Source organism: Drosophila virilis, chromosome X (genome assembly GCF_030788295.1).
Source record: "Drosophila virilis strain 15010-1051.87 chromosome X, Dvir_AGI_RSII-ME, whole genome shotgun sequence".
Taxonomy (NCBI): domain Eukaryota; kingdom Metazoa; phylum Arthropoda; class Insecta; order Diptera; family Drosophilidae; genus Drosophila; species Drosophila virilis.
The window spans coordinates 29185893-29212053 of NC_091543.1; the positions used below are offsets into that span (position 1 = coordinate 29185893).

Consider the following 26161-nt stretch of genomic DNA (forward strand, 5'->3'; position numbering starts at 1 on the left):
AACCTGCCTCAGCTGCATAGGCTGAGAGTATACGATCTACACTCTTCTTCCATGAGCTAAATTCTGCTGGATTACCGGAGAATTCTCTGAGGCTTTTAACTATGTCCGGAACTCTGTCTAAGTCATTCAAATTGTGGTTGGCAGTTATTGTTTGGTCGTCTACGTCACTAAACTCCCTAGAGGGGTTGACTAACTGCTTTACCAATGTCGGCAGTTGTTGTGCCAAAATCTGGCTAACCGTGGCTGCTATTATCTGTTCTGCGTTATTTGCCATGACTCTATTTTGTAAATGTTCGTTTTGTCTGTCGATATGTCGTTGTTGCTGTCTGTTCGAGTTATGTCCGCCTACCTGTGGTTGATCTGATACTATTGGGGGCCTAACTAAATTGCTTTCATTAGCCATAAACGAGATATATTACTTATGTTGTATATTTTAAGATATTTTCGAAGTATATTTAAATCTAGTGTTAGTTTTTTACTCTATATTTTACTTGAATTTTTGATCGTTTTGTTTTCTTTTTTAAAACCAGTGGCTGGTTTCTTCCTTCTACTTTGGAGGGTCCCTTGGGAGTCGCAAAGTTGGAAATAATTTATACTACGTTCGTAGTCTTTATATTTGTTGATCGTTTTACACTTTTTTATCTTGCTTATCGTTCTACAATTTTTAGTATTTATTATTCTTATAACTTTTGTGTTAGTTGTTCGTTTGTTTTTTTTTTTTTTTGTTTCACTTAATTTCTAACTTACAGTACTATTCCTGATGTGGCAACCTCCCCTGCCGGTCCGGATTTCATCCTTTTTGAAGCCTTTGGGTATCTACTGGGGATCCTGCGACCAGTCTTTGTTGAGAGTATCCTGCGGGCGGGCCTTACAAGATGCGTTGTCCACCGATGGGCAAAATTGAACAATTAAGTTCCAATTGCCTTTCGCGAATTTAACCGATCGTTGAATTTAATCGACGAGAGTTGCACTGGTTTTATTTTCGCGTATAACCGACTAACGCGTACGTAGAAGCGTTTTGTTCTGTTGTAACACGAGCCGGTCCCTGCTCGGGCGCCAGTTAATTCCAAAGTTTATTAAACGATGAAAAAAATATAATTTTTAGGGAAGCAAGACTTCCTTTATTTGATGTTAATTTGCAACTGAATAAACTTAAATCAATTCTAGCCCTAGTAACCTGTGGCTTAGCGGCAGCGGCGTTGGCAGCGGCGTCGCTGCTGATGTTGTTGGCCCGTTGGGCAATTCTTCTTGGAATTTTCGGCGGTTGCCAGTCGGCGCGTGGAGGAAATGGCACAGACACCAAGTCAGCATTTTGCTGCACTTCTTATGAGGTGTTGCAATGCTTCTTATTGGGACTGTATGAATTTATTTGTTGTTAACTTGTACAAGTGGATACACATGTGCGCACATACAATATGATGATAATTCAGAATTTATTAATTATTTAGCGCGTTGCTCTGCTCGAAATGTCGCCTACCCCAACAATTTGCGTCGTTGTCGCAAGGCAAGGACAGAGACGCGCCCGTGGCTAAGGTTGTGGCTGCCATGGCCCGGGCAGATACAGCTGCAGCTACAGATACAGATAAATCTACATCTACAGATACAGATACAGATACATCTACAGATATATGTAGCTACATGCAGTTACAGATACATACATATGCAGCAGCTGACATATGTGCGTTTGGTTCAATAAACCTGGCCTGGCTGCAGCCAGTGCCTAATATTTTGAAATTGCGCCAGTTGAACGAACTGTTGTTGCCCAACGGCCTGGGGCACGCGCAACAGTTGTCGCTGCCTCGGTCGACGGCGCTGTCTCTGCTGCTGTTGTCATCAAATTAACAGAACGGACGCAGATGTAATTGGCTGCAGAAAGTTCAAGCACCTGCAAATGACGTCGCTTAGCTTTTCTAAGTGCACACGCTGACACACACAAACACAAACACGCTCGACTGTTGTCTGGCCTGCGCTCTCTTCAATTGTTCGGCTCTCACGCCAAGTGATTGATGTTAACGCGTAAGTGTAACAAGCACAACAACAGTAACAGCAACAGCAGCAGCAGCAGCACCGTCAAACGCAAAAGCAATAACAGCAATGGTTCGTTTCATCGATAAGCTTTTATTTTCAAGGGTGTGAGTTTCTGCCTGACGAGCGAAAGTTCAAAGTTTTCGTTTTCAAATTGTTAACTGCACATTTGGCCGCCCACCTGCCCAACAAACGTAATTAGTTTTATAAAATTCTTCAAAGAGTGCGTATTTAATGTTTTTCACTTACAAATACAAACACAAATACAAATGTATATTTGTACATTGGTATATATGTATATACGTTTATATACATATGTAGGTACATCTATAGAACAGTTTGCAGCTCTGGCTGTTTTTGATTTCAACTAAAATCGATCACCTTTGTAATTAGTTGTAATCACATATGTCCAAAACTGTTTAATACATTTATCATAACGGCTGCCATAGATACGATCGGTATTGACAAATTGTTGTTGCTGTTGCGTGAAACGTTTGCATTAAGCTTCCGGAAACATATTTAACATATGCTTAGATAACAGGGCTGTCTTGCGATTCTGTTAAGCTCAAGGAGTTAAGCCTTCTTTATGTCGACTTTCTTAAGATTCTATAAGTATTATTATTATTATTATTGCTATTTTTATTATTTATGCTCTCTCTTTTTAATGTCCCTCTTCGTTTTTCTTTTACTTTCAGGTGAGTAAACAATTTGTTTTATATGCATCTAACAATTCTTGGGTAAGTGCTACTGAATTAAATATCTTGCCACGCCCCAAAAACCAAAATAACACGTATTTAACAAAATGTCAAAGAGAGCACCAATAAAAGAATGGATAACAACAAATTTATGTGCAATTATAATGAACAATTATTTATAATGCCAAACGCGTTAGAAATTGCGCATTTGCAAAGACCGCAAAAAACAGCAACAGCAACAGCAACAGCAACAACAACAACAACAACAACAACAACAACAAAAACAAGTAACATATTATTAAATTTGAAGCTTGTTGCATTTTGTATAAATTTCGTATAGCGCATAAATTTGAGTAAATTTATCAAACCCATAAAAACGATAAATATTTAAAATAAAAATGTTGAAAACAGGAAACGTGGGTGTGGTGTATATAAAACTGTCGAAGGGTGGTGTGGTGTGGTGTGATGGCAGTGGTGAGGAGGGGAGAGGGGGCTATGAGGTATCACTGACATCCTTCAAAGCGGTTCAACGACCAAAACTTGACAAGCCAGCTGCGTGACTATTGAATTAACAACAATAACAACAACAACAACAATAAGAAAAGCAGCTTTTGGGGGCCAACTGGAGACTGCAGCTTGCAGAAAGAGTGGGCGAAGGAGAAAGAGAGAGAGAGAGAGCGAGGGCGAGAGAGTGAACGAGTTGAGGGCTGCAATTGCGCGTCTCGGCGTCGCGTCGCGCCGAGTCATTAACATTTTGGCAGCGATGTTTCGTTGAACCTGAGCTCTCAACCAGATAGCAGCAGGAAGATTTATACACACACACACACGTACGCACACGTATGCACACGCTCCCACACACACACGCACATGTGCATACAAATTTACGAGCATGGTGACACATGCTTCTTAGCCTTGCGCCATCTGTTGGTCGCATGACGAAACCCGATGCACGAAATTGCGCATTGTGCAAGGACATGTGTGAGAAACTTGCGGTTTGTTGCTCGATAAGATGCCCAGTTTTGGCAACGATCGAGGCTCATTGAAGACACACCTGTTCCACAGTGAATACCAGTTTCGACACACACGCACACACGGAGAGATATGCACATGTATTGTGACATGTAGCGCAAATATAAAGCTTACGTCGAAAATTGATATGTGTACATGTCGAAAGGCTATTCCGGTTCACTGCCAATTCTTTTGAAAGATCTTACAACAATGAGATCTTGTTCACTTTAGTTTACAATATCTGGAACTTCCAATTTTGTCTGAGAATCAGCTATTATTTTTTTTTTTTTTTTTTTTTTGAAGCATCTTAAGAATACCAATATTTTCTTGAATATTTTTCTTTAAATTATAGTATTTTATATATACCAACATTATATTTTCTGTGAGAGTTCAAACATTTCAAATTGAATCAAATTTTATGAAAACACTGAAAATTAATGTGGAAAACCAGGTTCACGAGTCAAACTCTAAGTCCAAACCATCTAGAATATATTTTTGAGCTTGCAATCCTAAATATGTATATAGAATGTTTCTTGATACTGTAATGAATATAATATGCATATAGTATAGTGTAGTATGTTATATTATGTATAATACATATGATATAATATTATATTATATTTTTGTGCATAGTGTATAATATATGTATGTATAATATAATATAATTTTATTTGAAATCGAAAAATTTCTTGAACTTATTTCACAACTCTCTGAGGAAACGCATAAAAACAATCAATTTTCTAAATATTCGGAATATTTGCAAACATATTTTCTGAAATAATACATTCTGCATTAATCCCAGCACAAATGCGTCAAAATTGTATACAAGAGCTGAAAATACTTTCACACTCCTTAGTTGATTCCAAGGACCTAGCAATTATTTCTATAACTGTCTTTTAGGCTGACGTGGCCTAAGTCAAGGCGCCTACTTAAATATAGATAATGATATGCGTGTAGATAGGTATATATGTATGTGTCTCTGTGTGTGCCTTATTCCGATTGCCAAGCCCGAATCGTATTTGGACGAACAACAACTTGCTGACGTGGTCGGTGCAAAGTTTCGTAAGCCCGGAAACGGGGGCGAGCAACTGTTTTCCAAGTTTCGGTTGCTAGGGCCAACGTGCCCCGATGCGTCTACCAGAAATGCTGAGCTGGTTGTGCAACCAATTGTGTATGTGTGTGCGTGCGTGTGTGTGTGTGTGTCCCCCTCGGCATGCACCCTTGTGGCAACAACCACGGCAGGCACAATGCTTCAACAAAGGCGTACGTGTCCATTTGCCATCGGCTGGCAAAAAAAAATGAAGACAATTAAAAATATTGCAGCCGGGTGTAGCCGACTGCCTAATACTCCTTAATAAAAGCAGCTCTGAAGCCCATGAGCCATATTTATTAAGAGACTTTTCGCAGCTAGCGTCAGATTTATATTTGGTTTGATCGTAAGAAATCCGTATAAGCAAACTTCATACCAAATATTTGCATTCTAGCTCTAAAAATAAAGAATATATCAGTTTTCCAGACCCAATCTCTCTGATATGCCCAACTACCTATTCGAAATTTCTGAACCGATATGATCCTCTCACTTTGGCAGCGAGCAGAGTGTCCTTATTTGCCCTTGGGCACCATCAAGGACCTATTCACCCTTTTGTTCCACAGATCGATAACACTTCATGCAACCCTTGGTTGATCCCATTGCTTTGCCCCTCACAAGAGCTTGTGCTCTTTCCAAAGAGCGTCCCTTAAGTGGGTTGTACGTGTGTGTGTGTGTGTGTGTGTGTGTTTCTTGAATTTTGGTTGTAGCTAATTGAGGAATAAATTTTTCTTGTGCAGCATCAAAAGTTTAATAGCCAGCTTATCCAACTAGTTAAAGCCGAGACTGGATTGTCAATTAATCCTGAGGATAAATATTTAACATGCATTAATCTATGTTCCTATGCGAAATTGTATGCATCGATTCTAGTGTTCATTTAGTTGTTCTCATATTAAGAACCAAATGCTTGAACTCATTCCGTAAGTGCACACACACACACACGCACACACACACACACATTCATGCCGGCATATCACAGTCATATGTATCTGCTTTAAACTGAGATCACATCAGATTTAGTTTATGATCTGACCAATGTTGATGATTCAGGTATATTCCATCAATTTTGGGTGTTGTTCAACAAGTTTTGCCAATTTTTGAAGCAGCTTGACTCACGTGCTACTTGTCATTCTGTTGTTACGATCATAAAACCGCGTGCTATTTGGCTAAGAGAGCAACAATAAGAGGGCGAAGAGTGTAAAAGAGAGGCAGAGATTTGAAGAGTCAAGCAAAATGAAAAGAGCGCGCTTATTGCTGCACACTGGGACATAGTGCAAAAGATCACGAGCACCTATTTTTGCTCTGTCCGATATTAAAATGTGGTTGGGAAATTGTATACCGGATATTAAAACTGGCATATATTCTAATTAGAATAGCATTCTTTTGGGTATTATCTGGCGCTGTTAAACACGTTTATGTATAGAACTCATGCATGTGTAATACGTCATTTACGTAAATGTATTTAATTGTGGGACTACGGTGCAACGCGTTTTTTGTTGTCACATTTGCCGCTGGATTTCCGCTCACGTTTCTTTTCTGTTTTTAAGAGAATTGGCGAGAGCGTAACTTTAACATGATGTTGCGCTCATTTCGAGACTAACAGTGCCATATTGAGTACAACATAACATGTGCTTACGCTTACATGCATGCCGTGTGGGCTGTGTAGCATGGGTTGTGTTAAATTTAAGTTTCGTATTTCTCTTAACATGCGCAGCTTAACATCAGGTCTGTTCGGCTGCAAGAAAGTTAATAAAATAAACATGTTAGCTTAACATAAGATGCAGAAGAAGCAGAAGCAAAAACAAAGCCGAACGAGACGGACGTGTAACGGTCGGCGCGGACAAACATAATTTCGTGATTCTTAATTCCGATTCGATTTTGTGTGTGCATTTCAATATAAATAAATTATAAATTACACGCCCTGCCGTCGCAAATCAAATACAACATTTCATTTGGTGCTGTTCGTTTCATTTTTTTTTTTTCGTTTATTTTTATTTGTTTATTTCGCGCGCTCGTTCTGTAATTTTTCGTTCTGCGGCAAATGCAATACTGGGAAGGCAACGCACCCAATTGGAAAACAGTTGGTGCAGAGCAAGCACGCGGTGGACGCTGTTACAGTTACTTAGCGGGTCCATGCAAATCAAAACATGGCGTTACAACACTCGCTGGCAAATACAGCAATAGCAAACACAACAACAACAGCAACAACAACAATAAGCAGACAACACTGGCACGTAAACAAGCCAAAGGATACGCAGCACACGATGCCACAGACAACAATTACAGCAAGTAGAATAGCGCGACACAAGTGAATGAATGAGCGCAAAAGCAGAACGAGAAAAACTCTTGAAAACAAAAAGAAAACAAATATAAAACAGAGTAACAGCAACAACAACAACGACAACAACAACAGCAGCAGCAGCAGCAGCAAAACTCTTACGAAACGTGAATAACGAAATTTGCCCAAGCGCGCAGAAATAATCCAATTGGCTAGCATGCATTGGAAATCCAATTGGAAAAGTCAGCAGCAGCAGCGAACGAAAATTCAAATTAAATAATTCAAATATTGCAAAAATAAAGCAGCGCGCGCGCCTGCGTCCAGCCACCCACAACAACAACAAAATAGAGCGAAAATAATTTGTGAAATTAAAAAAAAAAAAATAAGTAATTCAAAATATTGAAAGTGAAAAAAACAGACAATTGTTTTAATTAGTTTCGCTAGCTTTTATTTTATTTTATTTTATGTGCTAAGTGTTGTGCAGTGCCAGCCTAAAAATAAAAATAAAAATTAACATAAAAATAAAAATAAAAATAATTCAAATTAAATTAAATAATAACGGCCAAAAAATGGAGCAAATCACGCACTACTTTGAGCACATGGATTACGTGTCCTTCGGGGTCATAGCTCTGCCGTGCGTTATCATCGCCGTCTACGGATTTCTGCAGGTGGCCAGCGGCCTGGCCAAAGGCAAAAGTAAGTCTCCTGCAAATCGAAAATACACACAACATATCGATAGAGATCGGTTTGTTTAGAGTATACTATGACTCAATAGTTTTATTGAATGGAACGTCTTAATTCTATACGCTGACGCACAAAAATGTGCTCAACTGGTTTGGGATATGCCAGAATCGGTTACACAGCGTGCAGAGTCATAATATTTTAGAATGCAAATTCAAAAACAAAAAAATGTAAATATAACTATGTATATATGTCTTGCGCATAGCTGCTCTCAACGACAAGCTAGGCGACACGGCCAATGAGTCAAAGTCAAGCGGTAGCTGAGCAAATGCTTTAGAAGCTGGACTCTACTAACATCGGCAAGTTAACATCATGTTAAATTGTCTAATAAGAATTGAGCTGCAGTTGCTGGCAATACAATCCCAATTAATATTCAAATTTTTTAAAACTTCTGTGTTCGTTTATTCTCCATTCAAACACATGAATATAGACCTTCAAAAACCACCATCAATTTATAAATTAAATCAATAATAAGTTCTCTAGAAAGTATGAATCTATAAGGACATCTTCCGCAAGTTGAATACTTAATACCCTTGTAATCATTTGCCCTTTGCATATGTGTGGGAATAGTGAAGCTCGTTAATGCTAAGTTTGAGAAAAACGGCATATTTTTCCATACAAGAGCTTACTTCTTTCTCGATCTTTCCTATGTCAGCATATGTACGGATCCATGCAACGTTTCAAGACGACAACTTTAAGACTGAAAGGCTAGTTCCGATAGAAACAGACAGACGAACAGACGGGCATACAGACTTGGCTATATCAACTTGCTTGCTAATGCTGATCAAGAATATATATCTATATATATGCGGTTGGAGATGTCTCCTTCTATTAAAATACGCTCTACAAGGCAATTAAAATCCATATCTTAACAGGATATTCATATTATGTTAAGTTACATCTGCATGACATGTTAAATGTATGTTATTTTTCTGTGTTCTCTCCAATTACTCCATACAAAAGTTTGTTGAACTATCCTAATCCCAATGTATTAAACTTAATAGCCAATTGACTAATGTGGATATCAAATTGTGACACATAATGCGAGCATTTGCTTACCCAAAAAAATGAAGCAGACCTAAGGCAGGCTTTTTTAGGCCTCAAGTTTTAACAGCTGCAACGCATTCGCAATGTAAATAGAATCTATATGTGTATGTGCTTTTTTTTTTGCTCTGGGTCTTTCCCATAGTATGTGACGCGTGCTGCTCTGTGGCACCCCTCGCAACCCCTCGCAGCCCGTTCATATTGTTTATATTAATAGCCTCCAACTAAGAGTTAACTTGATGCAGAACGTGTTTAGCTGTCGAGAGCGCGGTTCACAATAATTTCGCTAAATCCCGGCTAAGCGGCAAAATGCGGTATCAGTGCGACACATATATATATACATATATATATATATATATATATAGCTACTTGTATATGATATATACTATATATGGCATGGCATGTGCCTGACCTATCCCTCGCATTTCGCGTTGTTTAGCCCCGCATTTCGTGCTGTGCGCTGCGCTGTGCAGTATCTCGAATGATAACGACGTCGACCATTTGAAGTAATCATATATATACATAGGAATCATTGTGGTTTCTAATTGTGCAAACATAAAAGTTTAATTAGACTCCAACAAGCGAGCCAATCAGACAGACAATACCTCAACCATGTACTCTGCAGTACACACGTTTATAAATAGACGCCGGTTTGTAGAGTATATCATACTATATTGTATGTCTTGCCTTTCTGGAGCAGCTGCACTTGATAACAAATGAAAACTTATCGAAAAGCAAAAGAGATTATGCCAAGAATCGTCCTGAAAGTTGTGGAATAAGGAATATACTAATCAAAGCTAGATTCCAATTGGAAATATACCGAAATCAAACATTTATGCGAGATACTATTCTAAACAAATTTTAATAGTCTTTGTTTTTGTTTTTCTTCTTTCGTTGTATTTTATTTACATTTGAATGTGTGTTTGTCTTCTGAAACCCTGGACATTCGCTCAAGCAAGCATTTACTGTATCTGCCCAATTCCAAATTTTTTACAGGGTATTAAAACCCAAGCAGCCACAGTTGGGCAATAGTCAAGTCTGAGGCTAAAAATAAAACTTAAATATAAAATGAAAAAACTGAAAAAAAAAAAAAACTAAAATCAAGTTTGAAGTTACGACCAAACGCGATGTTTACATAATGCGGGCAACTTTCATTCCCAACCAGTCAAAAATCCAATACGAACTGTCGCCAAAAGGTACAAAAAAACTAAACGGAAATTAGCACAACATTTGGCGGCTGACTTACTTTCTTTTTGGTTGAGAAAGGTCTGTTATTTATTTAATTATTTATTCTTTTTTTTTTTTGCTGCCTATCTTCCATGATGGAAGTGTGTGCGCGTGTGTGTGTGTGTGTGTGTGTGTGTGAATGCAAATAAGACTTGAGGCTGCATAAACAGTCAAGTCAAACAAACACACACACACACACACACACTCACACACAGTTAATATTAGGCTGAAATTTTGCTTAACTCATTTATTTATTTTAATTTTATTTTATTGCTGTTTTTTTGTTATTTTATTTATTTTACTAGCTATTTTTGTTGACTTTTGTCTAGCTTTTGTTGTTTTTTCTTTCTGTTTGCAAATTGAGTTCATTTATTTTTAAGTGTGCCACGGCGCTCAAGTGTGGGCAGTAAATGAATTTCAATAAATACGATAGAAAAGCGCATTGCACTTACAGTGCCTGCAAAAGTTAGCTCACACTCAAGTCAACCTCGACAGCAATAAAGTGAACTTAGTCTAATTTACGTATATTTAACAAACAACTAAATTGACTTTCTTCTCATTATCATCTGTTATCCACGATTGCCGCTTTTGAGTTAAGTTCAGTTTATCGCACTTTTAACATATCGTTAAACTGTTAAGCTGCCAATTAACAGTCAGCTACAGAGCAACAATGTTAAGAAAAACGTGTTAAATATTTTACAGCGTCAGTTAACAGTGGTAGAATAGCATTTCAGACAAACACTGATAACATTTTCAAATCAATTTCTAAAGTAGAACAGTCAATATGCCTGCTAACAGGAAATCCTATGTAAGAAATATTGCTCAAATATTTAACATTTAGCAACAAGTTGAAGTTTAACAGCAACACAAAGTAACTGTTAAAAATACGATTTTCCAACCATTTACCAACACTAGTGTTAAGCACTACACGATAAGCTGGTTAAATAGAAAATGTCGTGTCAAAGTGTTTGTTAACTTGCAAATTAGCGCCTATAATATCATTTACCAACACTAGACGATTAGCTGTCTTAAAGGAAAACATCATGACAATGTGGCTACTTATTTTGCAAGCTGGACGAAAAATTAACAGTTATTAGATCATTCACCAACACTAATGATTGGTTAGCTATAAAGAAAACATCATGTCAAACTAGCTGTTAACTTAACAAGCTGCAACACAAATTAGCACTTATAATATTATTTACCAACACTGCGATTAGTTGATAGAAAAATCTGAGCATTGATTCCAAGCACTTTACATTTGTCAAATATACTTATTACTCCGAATGTGGTTTTCGTTTTTTATTTTTTCGCTTTTTCTTTTGTATTCGATTGGGTTTGTTTTTTTTTTTTTTTTGTATTTGTTTTGCGCTGGTTGCTCAACACATTTCCAATTGCCTTTGACATGTAGTTAGTTTTTTTTTTATCTGTTTTTTTTTTTTTTTTTGTATCTGTGGCTCATTTGTTGCATGCTGAACGGCCTGTCAGCCGCTGTAACTATCCCTAATTATAGTTGTCGGCTTAAAGTGGAAGTTAACAGCCTGATGCGCAATACGTATGCGACAATTTAGCCCGACGCAGCGATGATTGCTGTGATTCCTCATACGATAGACGCTGTTGATACGGGCTTTTAATAGGTGTTGTACACATGTATTCTATTTGGCTGTCTTAATCTATGTAGCTAGCTGTTTGGCTGCTCAACGTAATTATAGAACTCAAATAATAAGAAAACAAACAAAAAACAGATGCGATAACAGACTAGCCAAAAACGTTGCAAATTACCTAATCGCATTATGCATACGCCCCGTTGATGCGCCACAGTTCCAATGTGCATGCACATATGTTATATGTATATACACATATATATACATGTATGTATATATATTTATATATATATTAATCATTCGTACTGTCCGACAGTAAGCTGTGTTCTCTCGTGTTTAAGGTTAAGTAGTTCAGCTAAGCCAAGTACTTGCTGTGTTCGCTTGGATTGGCATATTATATGATCAGTAATATATATATATCTATATATGTGTATACTATATATATATTTATTTATTTATTATGCATGTTACACATTTTATCATATTTCATTAAGCTACACTTAAGAAAGTATTGAATCTATGTATGATGCAAAGTGGGGACTCGCGTAGTGAAAAAGCGATTACAAACTAAGACTATAGGCTTAGATCTAACTACTTGCTTAATAGCTTAAGATATATTAAATGATTCGTGGAAGAGAAGACTCCGATCAGCATACTCTGTAATGCCTGTTATCAGCACAGAGGACCCGGAACGTTTCATAGTTAGTTGAACGCAATTGAAGCCGATAAAGGCATATAATTACGTGTTAGTCTAGTAGGAACAGAGAAGAAGAGTTCAGAAGTCAGAAGAGTCGATTTCACCCCTAATTAACTTATATTACACCATGCAAAGCTCTACGATTAATGAAGGAAGATTAATCAGAAGAAGTCTACTGGAGTATGACGGGAGCCGCACACGAGAATCTCAGTTCAAGCCACGAAGAGCAAACAACAAGAATTGTTTCAATACAGATTCTATTCTGCCCATTTCATTCACCGAGAATATTGTGGCTTTTCAGCATATATTATAACTTAGCTAACTTTTCCATCATATAAGCATCTCCGACGCGTTAAGGCATATATATGTATAGTACATGCCTGACAAACTGAGGCTTGTCTCCTCTCCCTCTCTTTCTCTCACTCTCTGTTTTAAGTCTATCGACATGATATAGAACTTATAAATGAACTCTGATTTCTGGTCGGGTTATTGTTGCCTTGGTTTTGTTGCAGACACCATCTGAGGCGGGCCACTCCATGTCTCTCTTTCTCTTTCTAATTTTCTGGTTCAAACTCAACAACTACTAGAATAATGTCTCTCTCTCTCTCTCTCTCTCTCTCTCTCTCTCTCTCTATCTCTCTCTCTCTCTATCTCTCTCTTTCTCCCTTTCTAATTTTTGCTGGTTCAAACTCAACAATTACAAGAATGTGTTCCTAAGTCTATCGACATGATAAAGTAGTTACAACGGAACCTTGTTTTCTGGTAGGGTATTCAAAGTCAGCTTATTGTAGCCTTGAATACCTTGCAGACTCCATCGAGTCTCACCTGCTTTGGGCTATCTGCCGCATCTTCAGTCGAGTGCCAAATGGCTGCCAAATTGTTGTTATACAATAGTTAATGCTGTTTGATCTATGGAAATTGTGTCACAGTTGCTGCTTTTATTGTTTTCATTTGTCGCATTTAATTTTATTACACAATTTGCTGGGCGTGCACTCATCATCATATGATTTTGATTATTGATATCAGGAAACATGTTTTTGTTATTGTTATTGTTATTTTTATTATTGTTTATGCTCGTTCATATTGCGCGTTTATTTATTTAATTTATTTGAACTCTTATGCTAATTTGCTGGCATTTAGTCGCCATTTCTTGTTGCTATTAGAACAGAATTTGCATTGTGATTTACGCATATATTATTCTAAATACCCATTAATTAAATTGGTCAAAACTGGGGTAGCTTGCGGGCACATTTGTTTCCCACATTAGGGATATTCCCTGGAGCACATTTCAAAATTTTATTTTACTAACTAACAAGCTTTTCTTAACGCTGATAATCTTATCTGATATTATCTCATTATTTTTCACGCGCACATAACATCGTTTGAACATCGTTTCCACGCTTGCTTGTGAAATTTACTCTATTTCCGCTTTTACTTGCTTTCGAACAGCAAAACATGCTTAAAAGCTGCTCAAATTGAAGCATTCTGTACGGAGTATCTGTAAGCCTTGCACTTTTTTCATATGATAGATATTTTCTTTGGGCTTCCCTTTCTTTTCACAACACCAAAATGTGCTCAAGTAATATTTCATGCACATTGTGTATGCATATTTATTTTTTCTATCAGCTGGCCTATTTAATCTTTAAATCACGCATCTACCGTGGCCTTTACATGTTTCCACTTTGTCTTTTGGCAGCTGCCAACTGAAGATCTCAGATCGCAGATCTTTGTAAATGCTGCCCAGGGGGAAGGGCTGCCTCATGCCTCAAGCCGCGTGCCTCGTGCCTCGTGTGTCGCACGTCGTGACATAATCGGCCATGCGCCAATAAATAAATTAGCATAAAAACAAATGCGAAGCGTTTTGGTTAAAAGTGAAAAGTCAAAGAAATTCCATAATTTGCCAAAAATACAAAAAAATTTAACAAAATATATATGTTTGTGTGTGTGTGTGTGTGTGTGTGTGTGTGTGTGTGTGTGTGTGTGTGTGTGTGTGTAAACAACAGTAAATACGTGACATAAGAAAGGTCGTGGCCCATTGTCATGGCGCGGCCAAGAGACCCGCTGAGCTGCAGAGATCCAGCTTTGGCTGACACACACACACACACACACACACACACACCTTTGATATTTTTTGTCTTGGTTTTTGTTTATTGTCAATTTGCTTTTTCTTGGTTTTCTTCTTGGCCAATGCCGATGGCCAAGTCCAAAGCCAAAGCGAAAGTTTTGCTTCTTCACCTTTTTTTGTTTCTGGGCTTCTTATTTAACTTTGGCTTCGTTTTCACTTTGCCTTGTTGCTGCTTGTTTGAACGTGCCGCAATCCAAAACCGCGCAACATGCTTCAAAATCAAATTCAAACCACACACACACACACACACACACACATAAATACACATTTGAATATGTGGCCACATAAATCACTTTTGTTATTTCTTTTACTTTTTATGAATGATCTGCTCGCAAAGCGCCAGCAGAACGCGGGGGCGCGGGGCAGCTGCTGCGTAGATCGGGCAGTTTATTAATTTATTTATTTAGTCGAAAAAAATGGAATATGGCATTTGGTTGACTCATTTGATGAATACAACGATTAGTTGAACTCACTAAATAAATTACTAGCTTTAACTATTTGTAATAAAACCGAATTCAGATTTGATGGATTTCAGTTTGATTAGTTGAAAGCGCTTTGTTGTTCAGCTTAAAGGATAAATAAGAATCAAATATTACTAACAAAATTACTCAATAAAATATTATAATTGTATCTATTTCTTACGCCCGCCCATAAGATATCTTTGTATTATATTATAATTCTAAAGATTTTCACTGTTAAAGATTTCATAGGCAATCCAAATTTTCTTCATAAGTAAGAAAAAAAAAAAAACCAAAAAAAAAAAAAAATATGAAACTCCTCGTATACCCTTAAATAAGAGCATCGATTGTAAAAAAAAAAAAGAAACGAAGAAAAATAATAAACAAGAAGCCCCCCTTTCTTGCACCCCTCTTAAACTCTATGCTCAGAGAATTTAGATTAAAAAAAAGCGAAAAAGGGGAAAATAATTAGGCCCCCTTCACCTATATACCCCTCCTATACTCTATGTTTAAGTAACTCAGGTTAAGACAAGTAAAAGGTTCTACTCGGGAGCTCCCGACTAGGGGATACTCTGAACCCTCTTCTTCCAACATCAAACGCATATATATTCTATTTTAGAAGCTACATGTCAAGTTTGGTGACTCTAGCTCTTGTTATTTACCAAAATCGCCCAAGAAACAGGATGTCGATAAAGATATTTATCGATTGCTTGGAAGCGGAGTAAGTTATCGATTATCGGAAACAAACTCGATCTGCGCTCGCATTAGGAGTTTTAACTCTCTAGCTCTTATAGGTTCTGAGATCCTTGCGTTCATACATACGGACGGCGGACGGACGGACGGACAGACAGACGGCTAGATTGACTCGGCTATTGATGCTGATCAAGAATATATATACTTTATGGGGTCGGAGATGCTTCCTTCTGCCTGTTACATACATTTGGATTTTGCACAAATACAATATACCCTTATACCGATTTTTAATGGGTTCAAGGTATAAAAAAAATAAAAAACAGTAAGCCTCGTAAACCAACATACCCCTCTTATACTCTATGTTTAAGAAGCTTCCTAAACCATACCATACTATACCGCTTTAAAGAAGCATAGAATCTTAAAAAAGAACATAAGCCCCACTTTATTATTGCCCTCTTAAGCCTATGTCCTAATTACAAATGTTGCCATATACTTTGCTAGGCTAGGCACCTCTTCCTACAGCTAATATAAATGCGGGAGCCACATGCACACACGCACACACACAAAGAGACAGAAAACATAATGCAAGCTGCTGGAGCCAGAGCGAGATGGCGAGAAAAAGCGAGAAAGAGTTTTGATTGAGTGAAATTATTTAGCAGCATTTCACATTTGGCTTTTGCGAATTGTTGTTTTGCTGACACGCACTTGGCACAAACTCTGACTGACCGACTGACTGACTGACTGACTGACTGACAAAGTGGCAACGCTGTCAGCGCTGCCACTTTCTTCTATCCAAGCAGCAATATGCGTATTTCATGATTTGGTGTTTTGAGACTTTCGCTTGCAAATGTGTGCGTGCCGCGTTGGAAGAGTGCTGCCAAGTGTTATACAAGTAGCAGCATGCCCCAAATTGACAACAAACTGAGCACAGCTCACTGTCGTCGCTGTCGTTAGATAATATGCAAACCATACAAGAGTTTGAGACTCAAATTTGTCAAGGGTCAGTCAGCCAGACAACTATTCAATCAGCCAGGCGGCAGCTTAATAGCCAAAACAGTCACAAGACAGCCAACTGGCCTGCCGGCTGGCTGGCTGGCTGGCTGGCTGACCGGCCAAGTCCGAAGCGTAGCCGTTCCATAAGCAATAACTCAAGTGCTTTGCGCTGTGTTTTCAGTTGTTAACACGTTTTCACGCGCACATAATTGCAACACGCACACACACACACACACACGCACAGAAAAGTGCTAAACATTTTTGTGTTGATTGTTATAGTTAGTGTAGAGTCACATTTTGCCAGTGTGAAAACCATAACCGAAATTGAGGCTAATTGAAGGCACTTTTACTCTCGCGCGCAACATGTTGCACAGCAACAAACATATATGCTAATATATATATGCGTGTATTTCTGGAATTTAGTCACAACAGCAGATTGGGCATTAACACAGATGAAATTGTATATAAATAGCTGCATAGGAAAATACAAATGAATTAATTAACTAACGCAAATTTACAGTGACAGTGTTAAAATGAATTAAAATGTTCACATTCGATCCATTCCAATTGGCATTCCCATGGGAACAGTCGCAATAGGGAAGAGCTGCCAAGCGCCGCTAACATTGGTGGCTTATGTTAAACAGCTGCATTGTTTACATGTGTACATGTGCATTTAACAGCAATTCATATGTATATTAATGGTTCGATATAAGAGATAGAACCCATCAAGCTAAATAATCTGCTTGTTTATTCTAAAAATGCAAAACACAAAATCAACATGCCGCAAACATATATATATATATATATATATATATATATATATATATATATATATATATATATATATATATATATATATATATATACAGATTTAAACAAAACAAAAATAGAGGGGAAAAAATTGCTTACTGAGATCTAGGTTAACAGTCAGCTGTTAATAGCTCAATGTTATTGTGCGAGATTAACATATGCGCTGATTCGCTTTGACGCAATGGCTTTGGTAGAAGTAAATATTAAGATATATGTATGTACATACTTTGGGGTAGACTTTTAAGTATTTATATTAATAATAGACGCAACGGTAGATGCGTTGATTTTATTCTTTCCTTCGCTCTAATTCGTTGCTTTGTTTGTTTTGATGTCCCATTTCTGATGACATTTCATTCAGCCGAATTGAAATAATTGTAATGACAGGCCATAAACAGCAAATTTTGTTGTTGCTTTGCTTTCGCACAAGTGCTTGGCCGTCCGCATGTGTGTGTGTGTGTGTGTGTGTGTGTGTGTGTGTGTGTAAATGCTTATGTTGTTTTTGGTTTGTGCGCCAACTTGTTGATTTGCACACTCATCGCGCGTCGTGTGAAATGCGTTACAATAAATTACAAGTGTTGTAAAAGTTTTGTTTTTCATCTTCTTCTTTCTTTTCTGCTGGCAACACATTCATTAGGCCTTTAACAGCAGCTAATATTAGAATTAACATGAGGAATTCCGTGTTGGTTTTTTCATGGCTTTTGTTTTTGTTACTTTTATCTCTTATAAACTCTTCTTCTTCATTTTCCAGTTGACTTCCGGCAAGAAATGAAAGCAATTTAAATATATATGCCTATATATATGTATATATATATATATATGTATATATGTGTGTATATGTTTGCAGCTTTAATCTTTTTATGCGCCTTATAGCAACTATTATTATAACTTTCCCACCTTGTCAATTTTTTTAGATTTTTATCTCTTTTTTTGTTTGTATATATATATATATATATATGTATGCGCTTCCGTTTGGGTTTTGGCCTTTCACTTAAACGCAAGTTCACTGTGCCTGTCTCTCTCTCCCGCCCTCCGTGCCTCTCTTTCGCTCTCTTACGCTCGATGTTTGCTTCGCTTCTCTTCACCTTTTTTATGTATTTTCTTACTATTTACCTATGTTTTTTACAAGTGCGATCGAGGTTACTTTCTATTTAAAATTAAATAAATACAAGTACGCATGCAAATAGCTTCAAAGCCATGGCACAGCGTTTATTTTATTATTCATGTTTTTTCTTTATTTATTTTATTTTTTAACTTTTTATTGTTCTTGTTGGTTTTATTTTTCACACAGCTGCCGGCATGCATCAAAATTTGCCATCATTTTTCTATCTTTTGCCCTGGTTCTAAGCATTCACTTAGATCCCACGGCGGCTTGTTTAACGGATAGAAGATACAGCTGCAGATTCAACTGCAGATACAGATACAGTTACAGATACAGATACAGATACAGATACAGATACAGATACTTATGCTGTTTACTGGGCGCACTCTCTATTTACCTCTCCATCTCTCTTGATGTCTTCTTTTGTATATCTGTTTGTTTTGTTTGTTGTTTATTTTTATACATTTTGCGCTCATTTGTATTACTTTGATTACTTTTTTGCCGTTTCGCCGTTTGTCGTTTGCCCGTTGTGCACAAATAAATCATTGCGGTTGTGGCTTCTGTTATATATATATATATGTATATGTGTGTGTATGTTAACATACAGATATATTATGTTTGAAATATAGTTCACCCCCATGTTGTTGAAAACATACAGTTGAAGATAAGCTCGATTAAAAGATACCCCCAGCTATAACATTAATTAATAATTTAACATATATGGGGATTTTCAAATATGTGAAATACACAAGAACCTCAAATCCAATCGGAATAGTTGGCTAGCATGCTTGATTCCAAAATTAAATTTTGCGACTGTCTGCCAAGTCCTCTCTGAATTTAACAAAAAATATTCAATATTATTAAATATCTAAATTACTTTATTCACACTTTAGAAAATATATGAATAACCTAGGCCCAATGCTTCGCTTCAGGTTAAATTTTAACTTCCGGTTTAGGTTTCGTTTCAAGATAAAGAAAAGAATTTAGCATTTCGGCCTTAAGTACATTCGGTGCCTTTTATTTATATGTATAAATAAGTATAATATATAATATATGTATCCAAGTCTCTGAGCTGTGTCATTCAATGCGCTTTTTATTACAGGGTATCAAATTGACAAGCACGCAAAACAAAACGTGCACATCAGCATTGACAATAGCATTAGCAGCCGCGTTTAATATCATCATTTATATATGCATGTTATATAATGTTCAATGTGTTATAATAATAATTATTATATATTACAAATGTATATAAATTTATACATAAACTATGTACGCACATACATACATACTCCTTTTATATATGATAAAGAACTTTGAGTAACATTTCGTATGAATGAATATGAAATTTTGGCACTGGCTGCCAAAACGCAAGAGACATACCAAAACAAAATACGCCGATAAACAAGAATATTTAAAATAAAAATGAGAAAGAAAACAACAAGAAATTCATAATAAACTAAAGCATGAAATCATTTTGTCATGAGCCAAACAAATCAAAACAACAATTTCTTACGTCGCAGTCCCAACTCTCAGTGTGCCCGACGCCACCTGAGAAATCAACGCATTAGCCCGTGGGCGTTTCAATTGAGCTGAAGAAAACATAAACATACTTATAAATGTGTGTACATTATACATTTTATATGAAGGTCGCTTCAAGCAGTTGAAAACCATGTTTGATCCAGAGATTTGAGCCATGATCGAGCAGCTGTCCGTTGTTAAAGCCACTTGCGTTTCCCTGTAACAATCAAAGCATCAGCAAAAATAACAAAAACAACAACAACAACAACAAAATGGACAGCAACAAGAACCCAGAAACAAACATTTGCCAAAGTTCTCATAAGAGGCCCATGCTTGGGCGTTGCGAGTTCGGAGTTGTGTTTCGCCCGATGCCCGTGTTGCATAATTTTTAAGTACTTATGCACTTGTCATCCGGCTTTTGATGAATTTATGAACTATATTTGCCAGGCTGCTACAAGTGCTCAACTAAAGATTCAAAGGTGGCAACTCTGTTGAATTTTGCACAGGGCTGCCAGCTTTTTGTTAGGCTACACTTGTTTACGCTCAATGCTGCCAGACAACATAAATAGCTGTCATGCTTTCGCCTAAGGTTGCCAGACTAGCGTAGAACACACATTGGGCCGCCAGATTCTAGAGAAACTCCTTTCAGCGTGCTCAGCATTTGCACGCAGCTCTCACGCGTTCCGTATCTTTTGTACTTTATGATCTGTTAATTATACTCTTAAATGCAGTTTTAACTGGAACTTGTTAGTTGTAGAGTTTATTATCTTGTGTTGACACACACACACATAAATCAGTATTTAAGCTGTTTTATTCAATTCTGTTGAATGTCAGAAAAGAGAAATGACGGGAAAAAAAACTGTCAGCATCATAAAATTGTGACAGGCAGCACGCGGACGGCACCATCATCCCAACTATTTTGCCGCTTAGCGCGAAAATATGCCGAAATTGTAGATCTATTTATTTCGATCTTAAACGTAGGCATATATACAATGCATATACATACATACATAGATAAATATATACATATCTTTTAAATGCGATCCAATGCCAAAATTAAAGCAAGCCTCCCTACAATTAGTCTTTCATGTATGCATATACCCTGAGTATAATGTAAAGCGGGTATATGCGCTAGTGTGATGTTCAATGTAGATATACAAACTGTTAACTCGATATGTTATGTGTTTGACATTATGTTAACTAACGGTTAGTAATCAGAACTCTTGAACTAATTACAGGGTATGCGCTTGTCGTCCACGCTTTACTTTTTGGTATTTGCTTAGTTTTGGTTTTCTTTTTCATTTGGATTCGGATTTGTGTAAACAGCGCATCCCATAATGTTTCAAATTAATAACAATTGTGAATGATATGCCAAATATTCGCCCCCTTGCCTAAAGTGCCAACAGTTCTCGCCCAGAAGCCGGCCCACATTCATATTGGCCAAATGACGCAGACCATTCTCCCACAATTGCCCAATTTATCAAAGTGCTCATACCATTAATAATATTGCCCCATTGCGCCTATTTATACGATATTGATTCGTGATATCGTGCGGGCGGTTCATAAAAAGTAATTGAAAAATTGAAAAACGGGCACAGTTGGGGTTATCTTTGATTCGAAAAAGTTTTACTTAAGCTAGTCAAAATCTAACGCAATCGAGGCTTGAGAACAAGAGTATTGTATATGTATGTTCACTGTTAGATAAGTTGCAACACATACAACATATAAATATTTAGTTTAGTTCTCAGCATGATGTTGTCCAGAAATTTTAAATGCCATGATATTGACATTGACAGCATTATCTATTGTTTTTCAAAATATTCGTGAATCATCTACACAGAAATTCTTATAGCATTTCGCCAAGTAAAAACCCTCTAAATTCAGCGAAATCGATTAAACCAAATTCTATAAATAATATGTGCTCATATTTGCTATGCCATAAAACATACCAACTTTTTCATTGAATTCTCATCTAGCTGTAACAGTGTTGTAAAACGTGCAGACAGTAGTAAGATCGAAAGCAGCTATCAATTATATTTTGCCTGGGATTCTGCATAGAGTTCTGCTATCCAAACCATATTCATGGCCAGCAATAACTCATGCCGCTATGTGTGCTCATCTTCTTCTGCTTCTTTTACCTCTGCTACTTCTTGTACTTGGTGCTGGCCTTTGCATTAGTCAAACGGTTATCAACACTTGGACGCGCGATAAGCGGCAATTCCCACGCATGGCTACACTGGCCAACCTAGCACAACTTCCGTACTGATCCCGCCTTGTATTGAAGAGGGGCAGCGGGTGACAACGGGCGGACAAGGGGGTAGTAGGTGTGGAGTGTGCGGGCCTAGCTTTTTTTCTTTTATTATTGCTTTTGTTGGCGCTATCGCGCGTTGCTCATACGCCATGTGCTCAATGTCGTCATCGGAAGTGATTTGTTTATCGATTTGCTGGCAGCAACAACAACAGCAACTGCGAACTTTATTTAAGTGCGCTTGATTGACAACCCTCTCCCCGTTCCTGCTGCCCAGCCCACACGTAGCAACGCCCTCTACAACCACGATCCACGCTTTTGGTTTTGTTTAATTGTAATCTGAAATCAGAATATGCATATGTATGTATTTTGTCGCTGTCTTGTTACTGGGTCTGGCTTTGGGGCGTGGCACTCAGCGAAGCATTAAATCAAATAATTGACTAGCGACGAGCGTCACAGCGCCAAGTTGCATGAGCTTCTTCCTGGCAATAAGCTGATTAGCAGCTGCTTTGGCCCGGTTAATCACGTCAGCGGCAGAGCCCCAACCGCAACCCCAGCCCCAACCCCAACCTCAATCACACGGCGCTCGATCCCATTGCCAAGTCGCGTACTCACCCCACGTAGCATGTCTGAAAAAAAAAAAAAATTCTTCCTGTATTTTGTCTTACATGTGTCTTAATTCGTTTTGTGATGCGGCCACAATATACAAATGCCCCCCCCTCTCCCCTCTCACACAACAACACTTCCTCGGTCTGCCGCATTGTGACTGGGCTTGACTTTGTTGGGGAAGGGGGGCACGTAATTGAATGCGAATAGCTTAATTTTCAGTGGATTTATTTTTATGGCTCGACTCACAATTATACAATACAATAAAGGGGCATTAAAATTTCCGGTTCTAATAGCGCAAAATCCACTCCGTCTATCGTTCAACCTATTACAATTATAATCTAATCGCATCGAAAGAAACAAAACGGTTATTAAACGGGTAACCGGGTAACCGGGTAACCAAATATCAAGTTTTTCCCTATGCTGCTCTTTTAAGCATCGCATACGTAAAGATTCAAAGAAAGAGTTTATCAATGCATAAGTTAACTGGCAGTTAAATTTGTCAGTCAGCTAGTTGAGATTCCAGGAAGGCCATGATTCTTCTTTTATTATTAATATCATTATGAACATATAGCGTATACCACGCGTGTTTGGGGGCGCTTGAACTTCGAAAACAAGTTCGGCATATTTCGAAGTTCAGCACCCCTAAAGAAAGAAAGAAAGAAAAAAAAAAAACGCTACGCACATAAGTTATTAAACACATTTGTCTATTCGGTGGGAAACTTGTTTAGGGTCCATAAGCCATAAGCCGAAATACGCGACAGAATCTTAAATACTTGGCACATCACATAGGTTCGGAGTTTGAAACTTTGAGCAAGTCACTCTATTAAACTAATGAAGTTTAATGGAATATCTGGCATTAACTTATGTATGTACATATATATATTTATATTATCTACAATCTATTAAAACAGATTTACACATTGTGTTAACTAAATTAATAGCTAGCTAACTTAATTATTACTGTCCGCGCTAAATGCTTCCTCTTCAAGGCTATTTTTCTCTTTTACACTTTGTCCTTGTTCAATATAACGGCCTCTAAGAATTTATTTTGCTCTCTCTCTCTCTCTTTCCCTCGTGAACTGCTTTACTCGCTGCACATGGCCCCTGCTGTACACATGTGCTTATGTGTGTGTGTGTGTGTCTGTTTGCATGTGTGTGTGTGTGTATGTGCATGTCTATCTCGAGGGGGGCTGGCTGGAGCGTGCGCCTGCGCTCATCATCATCAACATCGTCGTAGTTTAGCTTTTGTGTGTTGCCATGCGAAAAATTGTATTTTTTTAGTGCTATTTTTTTCTTTGGGGTTTTTTTTTTTTGCTCAATTTTCGCGTCTCCTTTTGTGGCTGTTCCCTTAATGATCTCTTTTGTTGGTTTCACTTCACTTCAGTTCAGTTCCGTTCGGTTCGGTTCAGCTCCCTTTTTGCTCAGTTTCTGTAATTCGAGCGGCTGGTTCGATGGCTTCGCGTCTGCGTCTGCGTTTGCGTCTGCCTGTGCGCTTTTGCCTCTTGCTCGCGCTTCCTCTTCGTGGAATTCATTCAACTTTGGTCGCGCACACATGCAAGCGCTTACATATTCATATACGCATACATATGCATATAGACACACGCAGTCTATGGGAACTTATGAATGATGCCAATGATCATTACAGTCAGCGTAACGATCATGCCGATCATGATGTTGTATTTTGTTGCCACAAATAGAAACACGCGCCGTTTGCATTGCAATGCATTTCCGTTTTGGCAACGTTGCCAAAGCTGCAACAGTGCCGCCAAATGGGCTAAAATGCTGCAAACCAGGGATGCCAAGGCAAACGCCTGTGTGTGTGTGTGTGCGCATGCATTTGCATATGCTTGTATGTGTGTGTTTGTAGCTGAGGCAATTCAACGAACTCGCGCTGATATCACATTAAAAGTTATGACACATTTTAATGGGTGATTTTGCATTGATTTCGAATGCGAAATCTTTTTTTGAAAACTGGCTTCATACGGTTTTTGTACCAGGGAGAGAGAGAAAGGGGGCAGTGAAAGAACGAGAACATGAGTCCTATAAAAATGCCATAGAGCTTGAGCCCAACAAAATGCCCAAGTTTTTGCATACTGTAAAGTAAGTGTATGTATGTATAATTCCTATACATACATACATATGTGTGTACATAAGTTTTAATTTATTTGCTTTATATTTTTTCGCTCGATATAAAGCAAAAGTAGGGTATTCCAATATCAATGTGACCAGTTTTCGGCTTTTTTGTTTTTTGTTTTGTCAATGCTGTCGCTGGCTTTACCCACTACGCAATTCCATTCAGGCACGATGCTAACCGATTCGATCCGATACGATCGGTCGTCGCCGTCTTTTCTTTCATAAATCAAAGCGCCTAACTGCCGGCCGGGGCGTGCGGTGCCGTAAAGCGTGATCAAAAGGTTGGGAATTTAAGGAGCGGGGTGGGGCAGGTGTTTAGATGCTTTTGTTTTTTTGATTTGCATTTAAATATTGAATTCGCCAAAAATTACGCTACAATTTCAAGAATCTATCACTGTATTTGTTTTTGCAACGTCAAAATCGGCTGACGGGGTAGGCGTGGTGGGTGGATTTTAAAGAAACACACACACACACACACACACACACACACACGCACAGTCACATGGAGCGGCGCTAGGCACAAGCTGGTACCTGTTTGTTGTAGTCGCTTTTGGCTTAGCTTTTTTCTTGTATTTATTTTAATTTTTAATTTTCGGTTATTTTGTTTTATTTGGTCAGTTTTTGTTTTTCGTTTTTTAGTTGTTTTTTTTTTCTGTTGAGGAATATGTATTTGTTTATTTTTGAATTTTGTAGCTACTTTTTCGCCGTTTTTGTTTATTAAGTGTGCATTTTTTGTTTTTATTTTTGTTTTTGGCTATGTGCCGTTATATTCGCCTTTCTAAGCAGCCGAAATAGCAGAAATTCCATGACAGTGAAAGCAAAGCAAAAGGAGGTGTGGCCCCAGACCGGGGACTAACGATGAGCTCCAAATGTATATACATATGTATGTATGTATGTATGTATGTGCATAGTTACCAGAATTGTTGTTGTGAATCGCCAACGAATTCAAAATTCATTTTTAACTGGAAGCTCGAATCAGATGAAAACTTATTTTAATATTTTTTCAACTGGCAGTACCATATACATACATAAATATGAATAATACGTTCTGTAATCAGACCATATA

At 37.8% G+C, this 26161-nt stretch overlaps 1 protein-coding gene and 1 long non-coding RNA gene across 5 annotated transcripts in view; one reads left to right on the top strand and one right to left on the bottom strand.

Annotated features, from left to right (window-relative positions):
* The window catches only part of prage, a 56554-nt gene that overhangs the window by 13424 nt on the left and 16969 nt on the right, over window positions 1–26161 (top strand). Inside the window, exon 1 of one of the 4 annotated variants that reach the window (XM_070206853.1) lies at window positions 6610–7789. The exons of the other annotated variants lie outside the window; for them this stretch is intronic. Coding sequence (XP_070062954.1) covers window positions 7663–7789 — 127 coding nt within the window. The 5' untranslated portion in view covers window positions 6610–7662. Of the gene's footprint in view, window positions 1–6609; window positions 7790–26161 lie in introns of those variants that run through there. 4 annotated transcript variants of the gene reach the window in all.
* LOC116651903 (uncharacterized) lies at window positions 19591–20586 on the bottom strand. The gene is made up of 3 exons (XR_004304920.2): window positions 20408–20586; window positions 20198–20322; window positions 19591–20135 (listed from the first exon to the last, which is right to left on the bottom strand). It is a non-coding gene; the product is annotated as an uncharacterized lncRNA (long non-coding RNA).